The following is a 14,749-nucleotide window of genomic DNA, read 5'->3' on the forward strand; positions in this document are numbered from 1 at the left end:
GGAGAGTCATCTGGTGTTTTATTTTGGACGCCTACTGGAACCATCCTGTCCTGTTTTTGTAAATGTTTTGATATTGTCTGCTGTCTTTGGGGCATTCAGTAGTTATTTTTCTCGTTTATTGATTGTAGATTTGTTTGTTTCGTCCCTTTCTTTTAATTTGGCTATGTCTGAGCAGGCGGGCTGTGTGTTCTTTGTTGTCTCGTCTGTGGACACAATACTTTTCACCTCCTTCTCCAACTGGCAGGGTCAGTCACTCAGATATGGTACGGCAGGGCAGGTCTAGCTTAAGAGATGTTACTGGGACGGGTTGTTTGTGGCACTTACTACAGCCACCCAGGAGAGTCGGTAATCAGTGCAGGGCAGGTTCCAGTAGGCTGTGCCTGTGCTGCTTGGTGGTGTGATGTTAAGTGCACACTGTAGGTAGGCAGGATGTAGCGGGGAGATTGTTATGTTTGGAGCTAAGATGGATATGGAAGAGAGGAGAGAGGAACAGGAGCCAAAAACATACAAACAAACAAAAAAGAATGCTAGGGGAGCTTGCCATTGGAGTGGAGAGATGAGAGACTGTGAAGTGGAGAACAACAGAAAGCGGAAGAGGAAGAAAAGAAACGAAAAGAATGAATAAATAAAAATCTGAAAGGTTAAAGAACCGCAAAGTTCCCAGGGATCCCACCAGTGTAGCTATGAGGTCTGGGGAAGTCGCTCTCAGGTGTTGTAGTACAGCTTGGCTAGAAGGCGTAGAGGTATACAACGCCAGGTATTTAGGGAACAGAAAGAGAAGGAAGATATAGAGAGACAAGAAACTGAGCAATGAAGAAAGGCAAAAAGGGAAAAGAAAACAAAACCAATTAAAAAAAAAAAAAAGAACAAGAAAGGCCCCCAAAAAAGCAGGAAAAAAAAAAAAAAAGAAAGAAATGTTCTCAGGGATCCCTCTGCACATCTGTGCAGGCCGGGGGGAAGTCTCCTTGCCACGCAGCACTGCCTGGCCAGAAAGGGCTCCCAACTCAAGAAAAGGAAAAGAAAACAAACAATTCAAAACAAACAAACGAACAAAAGCCCCAGGATCCCATCAGCACAGCAGCCCAGACCAGGAAGCAGCTCCACACTCGAACGGAGCTCCACAGCCCCTCAGGAAGAAGCAAAGATGGTGCACAGAGCCAGGTATTTGAGCGAAAGGAGGGGGAGGTGGTGAGAGGTAAGGAAGAAATCAAAAGAAGCAGAAAAAAAAGCAACACTAACAGCCAACAAATGGCACTCAGGGAGCCAGCTAGTGCAACCACTCCCACATTTTAAAGTGAAACCATCCCAAAGAATGGCAAGGGAATTTTGTGATCACACATGGTAAGTGAAAAGTCTTATTTTTTGAATCTCTGTCCTTAGGTCTTAGTTATCTAGTGCTGCTGTAATAGAAATACCACAAGTAGGTGGCTTTCAGGGGCGGATTAACCAGTAAGCCAGGTACACACGGGCTTACTTGTGTTTACTTACTAATCCGTAGTGCACAATTTCATATGGGTTCAAAGATGTGATGGCAAACAAGTGAAATTGTGCACTACGGATTAGTAAGTAAGCCCATGCAGTACTTTGTTTACTGGGTATTCCATCTCTGGTGGCTTTAACAAACAGAAATTTATTTTCTCATGGTTTAAGAGGCTAGAAGTCCGAATTCAGGGCGCTGGCTCTAGGGAAGGCTTTCTCTCTTTTGCCTCTGGACGAGGGTCCTTGTCTCTTCAGCTTCTATTCCTTGGCTCCTTGGTGATCTTCATGTGGGATGGCATCTGTCTTCCCCCATCTTGCTTGCTCCTCTGTCCTCATCTGCTCTTTTTGTATCTCAAAGGTGATCGGCTGAAAACACATCCTACACTGATATGGCCTCTTAACAAAGAAAACTCATTCTCAAATGGGATTACAACCAGAGGGATAGGGGTTAGGATTTACAACACAGATTTTTCAGGGACACAATTTAATCCATGACAGTCCTTATCCTACCTTTTCCTTTAAAATTAAGGGTTCTCTACCATGTGTCAAATAAAAGGAAAATGATAGGCAAGCGAAAGGCAAAAACAAAGCACATTGAAGAAACCATTTTTGTTTTTGGAAAAGTGCTCTGTATACTATCAGCTTGGCCCATGGCCAGATTATAGGAGTGAATCTCCAGTAGAAATCATTTAAGCAGTTGGCAGAACGAAAGTGCAGTGTAAATTAAATATTCCCCAGTAAGCAAATGCAGCTGACTTTCTCCCTAGGCCAGGAGAGGTAACAAAAATAACTGGGCATCATATCTGGTTTAGCCCTTTCCCTTGATATCCCAGCTGTTAGACCACTTGAAATACCTTTCAAGACAGTGAGGAGGGCCCACATTTTTTATAATCAGTATTGCCTCTTTTAGGACTATTCTTTTGAAAGTATGTCTGCTTCCCACAGTCCCCCAAACCTTAAAATACAGATACAGTTTTATTAGGCTTATTGTAACCAACATGTGTCCATGTACACTAGATGGCATCAGTCTTTGTTGTCATGGCTCTTTGTAACTAGAGCAAGCTCAGGCCTGGGACCAGGGATTGTATTAAGAGGACTGGACTGAGCTGTAGCCTAAGTAGGGGCAGCTAGTGCTCAGACACTTGCAGCACCTGCAGAGCACCATTGCATGTACTCTTCAGGAATTGTTCGGGATAGAAGAGCCTGAAGTTGGACCTCATACCTAGACTTTTCCCACTGGCTATTGTTGACCATCCTCACCTTCCATGACACTTCTGCCTCCAGTCTTTAACCCTTTAGTGACTTAGCTGCTTTCTCTGGGGCCCAGGCATCAAGAGCATTCAATGTTGGCATGGTTTAGGCTGCTCCCATACACCCTTGCTGATTTTATTATTGTGTGAAGAATATCTTAGGACTTTTGTCATTTTTGTTAAAGCTGTATTTTTGTCTACTGCCCAGTCCAGCACAGGAGTTTATGGCAGGTATAAGTTAATCATGAGCTACCATCATCAACCATAATCTGATCAATGGTGGGCCTGGGCTGCTTTTTGTAAAAGTATCCACTGGGCCTTTTCATTCTTCTGTGGCCTCTTACTCATCATGAGCAGGACCTCGGAGAGAGTTACTGCCATCCTCACTGCACGCCTGCCCAGTCACCCCCCTACACACATGCCAGCCTCCAACTCTACCCAGAAAATCTGGCCAAGTAGTGTGAGAATGATTCTGTTATTCACATAGGAGCTCATCTAAAAGGTGATACCGCACATTTCTTTTTTACAGATCAGACATTGGCGTTGAAGATTAAAATCATCTTCTGCTATGTTTTGCCCATATCTGTTACCATGTTTGTTTTTGCTGTGTTGGGATACTCCATGTACAGATATATCCATGTTGGCAAAGAGAAACACCCAGAAAATTTGGTGAGTGCTTGGTGTGGCAGGAGTCATTATTATAACAGCACATCTCCAGGAGGCCATAGAAGGAGGTTCTAGAACAGATGCAGTTCCATTTGTGGGCAACGTGAATGTAAAGTTAAATAGATGATGAATTAAAAAACACTTTCTGTTCTGGATTAGCTCACTAACATAATCACAGATAATGGTTCCTTAGCTTTGATCAAGATTTTATATTAAGTGACCGGATTATTCTAGGTCCTGGGGGTACTGAGATAAATTAAGTTATGATCTCTGCACTTCTAAAGGATCAAGTCTAGATGTGACTTCACACTATATGAAGGGCTAAGATGGAGGCATGCACTGGGAATTCTGCGTGTGTAGGGGAGAACCCTGAAGTCCCATGTGGGAGCTCAGGAGAAATTCTCATTCCAGGACTTAGTTATGAAAGGTAAGTAAGATTTAAGGCACTTAACTGCAGGCAGGAGAAACAGCAGGGGCAAAGGTGGGTAGAAATGAAAGAGTGTGATGTAGGTGAGAAACCACACAATATTGCTGAGCCACGAGGTTCCTGAGCAGGAGCTATGGAATACGAGACTGGAGAGAGGTGGGGTTAAGGCCAGGTAAAGGGAGGACTGGGCCTTATTCTGAGGAGCTGGGGCTTTATTCTGTTGGCAAGGAAAAATCACTGTAGGATTTTCATTTGGGAGTATCATAATATTGTGTTTTAGATCTGAGTGGATAACACGGCTAGGATATCTTCAGGGAGAGTAAGACTAGAAACAAGAAAAGCAGAAGACTGCAGGGGAGAGATAAAAGTCTGAAAGAAAAGAGTGGGATATAGGGCTGGAGATAAAGACAAGGAATGGAAACACATAATTCATGGGGCCGCAAGGAGATGCAAGAAAGAAGAAGGGATAAACCCAGTGCTTTCTGACCATCTACTGAAGGGTTTAGAAGGACTGAGCATACTTTAATAATAAAAATTTGTTCTTTGGGGGATTAAAATATGTGTTCACATGTACACAACATGTACCTTTGTACCTGTTAGTTCCATGTTTCTATTTTTCTGCCTGCATTTAGATTTCAGTCTTAGCTTCTTAATAGCACAGGGAGACCTTTCCTGGGAGGAAAATTCACAGGAAAATTGCCCACATGTGCCTTTCTGAAACTAAAAATTTTGTAAAAGAATGAGGCTGAAGATCCTATTTTGTAATGTTAAATGGAATTACATTGTAGAATAGACAGTGATGACTGTAACATAACTCATAATTGACACTCTCTTGGATAATAGGCACCTTCCATGTGTCCCCAGCAAAATTTTAATCTCACACCAGCTTCCCTGACATGCTTTGGAGTTTCTTGTCTGCCATAAGCTGGCAGATAAATTTCCCTTTTTAGCCTAAGCGTTTAGAATGGTGTAAGGGGGGATAAGTAAAATCATCCCTACCGCTGTGTGATCTCCCTTTTTAAATCCAGTTTTCATGCTCACTGGCATTACACGTCCACAGTAACCGCTGCTCAGCAAAGGGCTGGGAGCCCAGGTAACGACAGTTTATCAGTAGGTACATGGTAAACTATCAGTAACCAAGCAGTTTCACAAACTGTCTCACTGGGTCTTTGCCATGTCTCATGTGGCATAGATTCTCCTTGGGCATATATTCTCCTTTTTACAGAAGAATAAAACCAAAGCTCAGGAAGTTTAAGTGACTTGCCTATACTCACCTGGCCAGTAAGAAGAGGGCCAGTGGTCCACCGTGATCCTCAGCTGGATGAATACTCACGCAGTGAACCACTTTTCACTTCCTCATGCATTTTGTGTGTCTTGCATTTCTTGCCTCCCAGTCAGTGAGGTTTTCCGTATTAGTGCAAGCTTAACTTTCACTTCCATGAGTTGTAAGAGTAGGTCTTTAAAACTAGCTGGTGACAGTATAAATTCTACTTAATACCTGTTTTTAATGTCTCTCTAAAGCAAAAGGATGAAAACCATTCTCTTCTCTCTTTATAGATTTTGATCTATGAAAATGAATTTGACAAAAGATTCTTTGAACCTGCCGAAAAAACTGTGATTAACTTTATCACCCTAAGTGTTCTGGATGATTCTAAAATGTCTTGTAAGGATATAAGTTTAATGGAAAAAAGCAGTGATGTATCCAGCCTTAACGATACCAAGCCCAGTGAGGACCAGGAGCCCCATCAGACGGAAGATGAGGTGAAACACTTAGGGTATGCTTCACATTTCATGGAAATTTTCTGGGACTTGGGGAGAAACACAAATGGTATTTCCCTGCCCCAGCACGAGTCACTCAGCAGAACAAGAGCCATGGATGAAACAGTCATAGAATATGAATATAATGTAAAAATTACTGATATTTCTGTGGGGTCTGAAGACCAAGAGCTTAATTTGCAGGAGGAGGTATGCATACAAGGAAAATTATTTGAGCAACAGGCACCTCTGGCAAACTTGGGCCAACAGACATTATTGTATCCATATGTTCCCCAGCCCAGAGACTTAGACCACCCAATGCAGGAGCTCACAGACACTGGGCAGGGGCCAGAGGAAGAGCCATCAACAACACTGGTTGATTGGGACCCTCAGACTGGAAGGCTATGTATACCTCCATTATCTGACTTTGAACATAACTCAGAGGGATGTGAGCATTCTTAGTGTGTTGGGCTCACGGAGGACAGCCTTTTGTCCAGGCTGTATGAGGAGCAGGCTCCAGACAGACTACTGGAAGAAAATGAAACCTATCTCATGCAATTTATGGAGGATTTGGGATTATACATACAAACAGAACACTAATGGCAAAACTTCCCTTTGCCAGACCCTTACTGTTAAAGAGCACGTGAGTGCAAACAGATGAGTTACAGAACAGTGAAGTACTTGGTATAAAGGACACATACTCAGATTTTCTAGTGTCAGTGAGAATTACTTATTTCTTCCCTCTGTTTTGCTCTGCCTCATGTATGTGGCTGGTTCATGCATGTGGGTCTCTTACAGTGATGGTGGCTGACTCACTGCTTTATACAGAGTAAGCATTCAATAAAGCTTGGTCCAGTTGGATGCAAAATTTATTCAGGGTGGGATTACTATAGCCTCCTTGTTTATTATTTTCTAACAAGCACACTTCTATAGTTATTTTTTGGGCATTTACTATGTGTATCAGAAGAAAGTCCTGGTAATCTCATTCTGAAAAATCAGCCATTGGAAAAAACCTTATCGAGTGCGGTTCTCCTCTGGAACACATGGGGTTGCCGTGAGTCAGAATGACTCGGTGGCAACTGGTTTGATTGACTTTTTTTTTTTTTATCATGTGTCTAGCACTATAGCAGCCTTGGCAAACTTGGGTTAACAGATGTGATTGTATTCATATACTCCCCAGCTTCCTGGATAAATTCCAGTAACTACTCCCATCTTTTATTCACCCTTAGCTTAAAAATTAAATACTACAGTCACACTGCATTAAAATGTGGCAGAATCTGTTAGGTCGAGCCATATGAAATTGTTGATATTTGACCATTTTTGATCTTCAAAATCAACAATTTCCTGTGGTTTGTCATAATATATATATTTTTTAATCATGAACTCATAATCCATTTGCCTACAGGAAAACAGGTGGTATTTGTATTTCCTGATTTATGTTTTTGGTAGAGGCAGACAACTCTGGTAGGAGAGATGGACTCTGGAGTCATGGTCCTTTGAGATTGTCCACAAATCCAAACAGTTCTGTCCTAATGGTTTGATTTAGAGTATAATTATATTAATCAGAGTGTTCTGTTCTTCTTAATCTTTGTAGTAATGTTTCTGCGAGCTTTAAAGAACAAATTTATAACACTGACTATAAAAGAAGTTCAGGAGTAGGAAAGAATGAGTTATTAAAGGCAAAAAGAAAATTAAATGATTGATGATAGTTCATTTATTCCAGTGACCAAATATTTATTTAGCATCTACTATGTCCTTCAGTATCCTTATCTGCAAACTAGGGATAACAACCTCCTTAGGGTTGTATGAGGATTCAAATAATATATAAAGCACTTTGAATGGTGCCTAGCTTATAGTCAGTGCTATGTGTTTGTCATCATCATCATTAACTGCTAAATCATGTGCTATAGCTGTTAAATAGGGATAACAACCTCCTTAGTGTTTGTCTTAGTTATCTAGTGCTGCTATAGCAAGTGGATGGCTTTAATAAACAAATTTATTCTCTCACAGTTTAGAAGACTAGAAGTCTGAATTCAGGGTGCCATTTCCAAGGGGAGGCTTTCTCTCTCTGTTGGCTCTGGAGGAAGGTCCTTGTCATCAATCTTCCCCTGGTCTAGGAGCTTCTCAGCATAGGGAACCCAAGTCCAAAGGACAAGCTCTGCTCCTGGCTCTTCTTACTTTGTGGTAATGAGGTCCCTCTCCTCTCTGCTCACTTTTCTCTTGTATATCTCAAAAGAGATTGACTCAAGACACAACCCAATCCTATAGATTGAGTCCTGCCTCATTAACATAACTGCCTCTAATCTTGCCTCATTAATATCATAGATTTACAACACATAAGATTATCAGATCACAAAATGGAGGACAACCACACAATACTGGGAATCATGGCCTAGCCAAGTTGACACACATTTTTGGGGGACACAGTTCAATCCATAACAGGGTTGTATGAGGATTCAAAGAATATATAAAGCATTTTGAATGGTGCCTAGCACATAAACGAAAAAAAACCAACCCCGTTGCCATTGAGTTGATTCCAACTCATAGTGATCCTATAGGACAGAGTAGAACTGCCCCATAGGGTTTCCAAAGAGCGGCTGGTGGATTTGAACTGCTGACCTTTTGGTTAGCAGCCATAGCTCTTAACTACTATGTCACCAGGGTTCGTCCTAGCACATGTTATTGTTATTGTTGTTAGGTGCCATGGAGTTGGTTCTGACTCATAGCAACCCTATGTACAACAGAACAAAACACTGCATGGCCCTGCGCTATCCTCACAGACATTGGTATGTTTGAGCCCATTGTTGCAGCCATCTCGTTGAGGGTGTGCCTCTTTTTCTCTGACTCTCTACTTTACCACGCATGATGTCCTTCTCCAGGGACTGATCCTTCCTGATAACATGTCCAAGTATGTGAGACTAAGTCTCACCATCCTTGCTTCTAAGCAGCATTCTGACTGTACTCCTTCCAAGACAGATGTGTTGGTTCTTCTGGCAGTCCGTGGTATATTCACTATTCTTCACCAACACCATTATTCAAAGGCATCAATTCTTCAGTCTTCCTTACTCATTGTCCAGCTTTCTCATGTATATGAGGCAATTGAAAACATCATGACTTGGGTCAGATGCATTTTAGTCCTTAAAGTGACATCTTTGCTTTTTAACAATTTAAAGAGGTCTTTTGCAGCAGATTTGCCCAATGTAATGCGTCTTTTGATTTCTTGACTGCTGCTTCCGTGAGCATTGATTGTGGATCCAAGTAAAATGAAATCCTTGACAACTTCAGTCTTTTCTCCGTTTATCATGATGTTGCTTATTGGTCCAGTTGTAAGGGTTTTTGTTTATGTTGAGGTGTAATCCATACTGAAGGCTGTGGTCTTTGATCTTCATCAGTAAGTGTTTCAAGTCCTCTTCACTTTCAGCAAGCAAGGTTGTGTCATCTGTATATCACAGGTTGTTAATGAGTCTTCCTCCAATCCTGATGCCCCATTTTTCTTCATATAGTCCAGCTTCTCGGATTATTTGCTCAGCATACAGACTGAATAAGTATGGTGAAAGGATACAACCCTGATGCACACCTTTCTTGACTTTAATCTATGCAGTATCCCCTTGTTCTGTTCAGACGACTGCTTCTTGATCTATGTACAGGTTCCTCATGAGCACAATTAAGTGTTCTGGAATTCCCATTCTTCACAATGTTATCCATAATTTGTTATGATCCACACAGTCGAATGCCTTTGAATAGTCAATAAAACACAGGTAAACATCTTTCCGGTATTCTGTGCTTATAGCCAGTGCTATGTAAGTAAGTGTTTATCATCATCAACTGCCAGATTGTGTGCTTAGCACTGAGAAGAGAGATCATTTAGATAATTGACTACTCAAAGGCAGACCTTGCCTAACTTTGTTTTTCTTACCTGAAAGTACAATAGTAATTTGCTTCCTACTTTATGCCTTCAGATTGGAATCCTTCAGTAATTGAACCACATTTCCTGCTTTTGTAAAAAAGGGAATCTAATTCTGAGTTACTTTCACATCTCTTGTCATTCTAAGCATGTCAGAGGTATTGAAGATTTCTCTAATTTTGTTGCTTCAGTGCTTTGCAACATATCTATACATGTACGCAGACATATTCAAATGTGAATGAACAATAGATATATTCTGTGAAGGAAAGTAACATCTTTTAGAAGGAGGACATTTGGCGCGTGGCAGCCCTCATGCATTCCATCATGTCTCTGACCTGGGCTTCGCTAGCTCCAAGGATTCTGTCCCTCATCCTGAGGTTCAAGTGGAGCTGGGAAGTTGAGGTTTTAGAGTCTGACAAGTATTATTCATCCTATCACTGGCTGTTTTAGGATTTTACCTACCATTTCCCACATTGTATAAGCTTTCCTAGTGAAAACATCAGTGATGTTTAATGTTATATGTCATCTTGGCTAGGCTTTGATTCTCAGGGATTTGGCAGACACTAGACTGGTAGCTTTTCCATAATGTAATCACTGTCCATGATGCGATCAGCCAGTCACTTGAAAGGGAAGTTTCCTTGAGGTGCCTCCAGTATATAAATGGATGTTTCTGGCAAAGCTCCCACTCTTGACTTGGTACTTTTCTCACCACCTGACCTCCGGTTCCTGGAATGTAAGCCTGCAGAAGTCTCTGGCCTACTGCCTGACCTACAGATTTTGGATTTGCCAGCCCCCACAACCCCATGAGCCAGCAGAAGTCTCCAACCTGCTGCCCGACCTACAGATTTAGGACTTGCGAGCCCCCACAATTGCGCGAGCCATTTCCTTGAAGTAAATCTCTCTAGATTATATACACACCTAACTGATTTTGCTCCTCTAGAGAACCCAGACTAAGGCACATCTATTATTAGCTCTATTAAGGGCTTTATTTTCCCCCCTTTAAACCCTGAACAACTGTGTGAATGAAAATACCACCTCTGTAAAGTGAATGAAGCCCAGTGCTACATCTTGCCCATGAGAAGGGAGTGAAGAGGGGCACTTGTTCCCTAAGCCTGCGGCATGGAAAAGATCTGGTGCCCCAGGCTGAGCTCAGCTCGAAGGAAATCAGTGCAGAAAAGAACTCTTTGTACAGCCCAGAGGACAGCATGGTAAATCTAATGAGAACATTAAACAGAGGGCTCGGTCATTGTGGATGGGTGCACCTAGGTCATCAATCAAATCTGTTCTGACCCACACATTACCACGGCTACTCCTTGCAGATGAATTTTTGCTAAATTATCTTTGAAGAACTGTTTGTCTCAATTTCCTGTGTGGTTCCCCACATTATATCTTCCACAAATTTTCTATCTATAGTTTCTCCAAAAGCTGTGCTCAAAAGCATGTGTCTGTAATTTCTTAAATAGTGCTAATGCTATGGGTCTTTTACTAGTAGTTTTTATTTTTCTATTATAGAAGTTATGTGTAGATGGATGATGGATAGATAGATAGACAGGCCTTTCATTGTAGAGTAACTAGGAATAAATGAAAACAAAAATTAAATTACCTGTGATCTCTCCCACAGGAGTTCCTGGGTGGTGTGAATGGTTCAGTGCTAGGCTACTAACTAAAAAGGTTGGCAGTTCAAATCCATCCAGGCATGCCTTGGAAGAAAGCCCTGGCAGTCTACTTCTGAAAAATCAGCCACTGATAACCCTATGGAGGACAGTTCTACTCTGACACACATAGGTTCACCATGGCAACTAGTTTGGTTAGTGTATATGTATATATATTAAGAAAATTGAACCCCAAGCCGCTGAATTTTAGTGTCATCTCCTCGGTCTCCATAATCATTGTGAGCTTTGTGACATTGGTCAGTGCATTGGGAATTATGAGGCTATTAGACATTTTCCCTCAGAAGTCAGAAACAAGTTTATTTATGGTCATATTCTGTTAACAAAGCTTATTTCTTTCCAAACTGTTGACTAAGTCCAAAAATCTGAAAAGAAAAGAGCTGTTGACAGATTGGTTAATTGGATTTCTGTGGTGAAGGGCAGGAGCTTAACACCTTGGCCTTACTGACTGCTGTCATTATTCAGCTAGGGAATACCTGAGCTCTGGCAGGAAGTTAGGAGACACATGATTCCCACAGACTTCTGAAGTGTGAGCACCTTTCTCTTGCCCACAGATAACAATGAGTTAATAAGTAAAAACTCAGTCAAGGCAGGCAGTCTCATGACAAAAATTAAATAGTGTAAATGAATCCCTTCTTTATGAGCCAGTTAATAGTTGATTTCTGTTAACTGATTTTAGTATGCAAGGAAGAATTAGGGTTTTAAAATACTTTGCCTTTACACTTCAGCTAACTGTTCCTTTCTGTAATAAGCTTGCCTTGGTTACAAATGCTTAGTGACCACTGGCAAATAGAACGTGTTTACTTTTCCTAAGTCCCATGTTTCCTTCCAGCTTGTTGCCACTAGCTTGCAAAATGAAAGATTTGTAAAGTTGTGAATTTAAACAATACTTTCAAGTGGAAACATCCCTAATCCAGGCATAATGAAGAACTTTAAATATTTAATCTTTGCAAAAACACATAAACAAAAGTATTAGTAAGACATCTGCTAATATTTCTTGTTAGCAGCCCACGTTAACTAAAACTAGTCTCAAACACCTGGAGTGTTGTGTTCATTCTGAACTTCACATTTTATCAGGGTCTTTAACCAGCCAGAAAACAGCTCAGAGAGGGTTTAGAAGCCAGGACATAAGGGCAGTGTTGAAGGAATCATGAATATTTATCCAGAATTTGGTGAAGTCCTAATAGCTGCCATGTGTAACGGACTTTATGGAAAAGGACATTAGGCCTATGTTTGTTGCTTCAGAGAATAGAATTAGGACACACATTTGGGAGTTGCTAAAAGGCAGAGTTCAGTTCCATGTCAGGACTTTATATAATTAAGTGGCAGCTCTTAATCTTCACCATATGAAATACTAGGTTCCCTGTCACTAGAAGGGTTCGAGCAGTGGCTGATTTCTGCTGAGGCTTTTGTAAAGAGGATTTCTCCAAGGGGATAGAGATTGGAATAGAGACCTCTAACACTCTTCTACCTCTGTCTAATATGAAATATGAAAAAAAAAATTTGGAATCATCTTTATTTCTTCTTTTTATTTTTCTCCTTTTTCTTTCAGACAGTTTCCTAGCTTGTAATTCATTCTGTTTTCCATAAATTGCCATAGGCCTGCCTTTCTGTATAGGTAAGAGGGGCCAAGTAGTGTCTTTCTTTGAATGCGACACAAAGAGCTTAGAAGTTCTCGCCTGACAACTGGGCACTAGAGGGATGGTCCAGAACTCTCACCCTTATAAGAAATTACAGTTTGAGTTTAGAAATGTTGCTTATTTTTGTTTCTTTTTTATTGCCCTCACGCTTAAGCAATTCCCCCCCTTTTCTTTCCTTCATGAAATTTGGGGTTAGTAGGAAACTGAATATTGCACAAATAAGGATCAGAAACTATCTTGTTTCCAAAAATAGCTTTCTGACTCCTTAGACCAGAACTAGACATTATGAGAATAACTGTGTACCAGAGAAGTGCAATAAATGATAGGTTAAGAGTTTACATTTTGAAAACATTGCCTGTATCACCCTTCAATCCAAATGAATACTATTGATTCTCATCCCAATTACCCAGAATACCCCAAAGGCAATTAACATTGGAAAGAAGGTTTCTTTGCTGGAAGCATCAGAGTATGTTGCTAAATAGAACTTAGGCAATATCACATTTCTTACTGCACTCAAGGTCTCAGGTTTGCCAAAAGTTAGAAATCATTCAATAGGTAAAAAAAAGTAAAAGTAAGATGAAAGGAGGTGAGAGGGAAGAGGGATATCTTTCATACCCCCAGCACCTTGCAGAGTGCAAGCACCCAACTCAAATTTATGATAAACAAACGAATGCATTGAAATGCATGAGCAAAGACACTGAGGCATTATAAGTGCACACAATGCTTAGTTGGGAGAGAAATAAGAATAACCCTAGAATTATTTGAATATGTAATATATATCACGCGACTTCTAGAATAGGGTCTCCATGAAAGCAGGGATTTTTATTTATTTTTTTCCCCACTGTTATCTTCCCAGCACCTAGAACAGTGCCTAGCATATGGTAGTTGCTCAATAAATATTTCTAATGGAATGTATGGATAAATGACTCTTTTAAATTATGTGAATTAGTCCCCAGAAGTAGACTCACACAAATAGAATCAAATTATCTTTAGCAAGTGCATAAAGGCAGTTCAGTGGAAAAAGGATCGTCTGTTCAACAAATGGAGCTGGAACAATTGGACGTCCATATACAAAATAATGAATCTACACGCAGACCTTGCACCTTTCTCAAAAATTGACTCAAAATGGATCATAGACCTAAATGTAAAATAAAGAACTATACAACAACTTCTAGCAGAAAATCTAGGTGACCTCAGGTTTGGTAATGAGTTTTTAGTTACAACATCAAAAACACAATCCAGGAAGGCGTTCTCGGCTAAGAAAAAGACAAGTGCTAAGTCTCTGAGGTGTGGGTGCATTTGTGAGTTGAAGGAAAGGTCAGAAAGAAGGCTGGTGATAAGCTGGTGATAGTGACCCAGGAGGAGCCTAGAAGGAGATGAGGGCAGGGCACAGGCAGAGGCCAGATCACAAGAGCCTTGTGGCCACTGTAAGGAGTGGGTTATACTTTAATCGTATAGGAAACTGCCAGAGAGTTTTAAGCAGGAGATTGACATGATTTGATATAGTCAATACATGTCAGTTGAATCTGAATCTGTGTAACGGTGGATAGTGGACTGGGCACCTTCAACTTGAAAAGACGCAGAAGAAAATGAGTTGTTTTGTTTTTGTGGTAGGGGCTTCGTTGCTTTTGTTTTTGTTCTGCTGAGACTTTGGCGTAAAGCATGGTTTTAGTATGGGGAATACTGACTTTTACCTGCAGTGTCATCATGTGGGGGGACCAAGGAGGTAGTTGGGAATATATGTCCAGGGATCATCTGAAGAAATAATCTTTCTGGTAAATTAGAATCAGAGGGAGAATTAGCTCTGGAGACCATAGACTACAAACAAGGGAAACCAAGGTCAGAATGATAGGAAATGCAGGCATTTCAACAGAGGGCAGAGGAAGCGGGCCAGTGATGTTGAGAGATAGGAAGGAACAGGAAAATTAAAAAGGTGCTTTTGGCCAGGCCTGAGATAG

The 14,749-nt window shown here is 41.0% G+C and overlaps 1 protein-coding gene across 1 annotated transcript in view; it reads left to right on the top strand.

Moving 5' to 3' along the window:
* The window catches only part of IL20RA (interleukin 20 receptor subunit alpha), a 34,970-nt gene extending 28,793 nt beyond the window's left edge, over positions 1-6,177 (top strand). Inside the window, 2 exon segments of the mRNA XM_004368887.2 lie at positions 3,259-3,398; positions 5,380-6,177. Of these exon segments, the coding sequence (XP_004368944.1) occupies positions 3,259-3,398; positions 5,380-6,177 (938 nt within the window).
* The last annotated feature ends 8,572 nt before the right edge of the window (positions 6,178-14,749 follow it).

Source organism: Trichechus manatus, unplaced genomic scaffold, assembly GCF_000243295.1.
Source record: "Trichechus manatus latirostris isolate Lorelei unplaced genomic scaffold, TriManLat1.0 scaffold00002, whole genome shotgun sequence".
Lineage (NCBI taxonomy): Eukaryota > Metazoa > Chordata > Mammalia > Sirenia > Trichechidae > Trichechus > Trichechus manatus.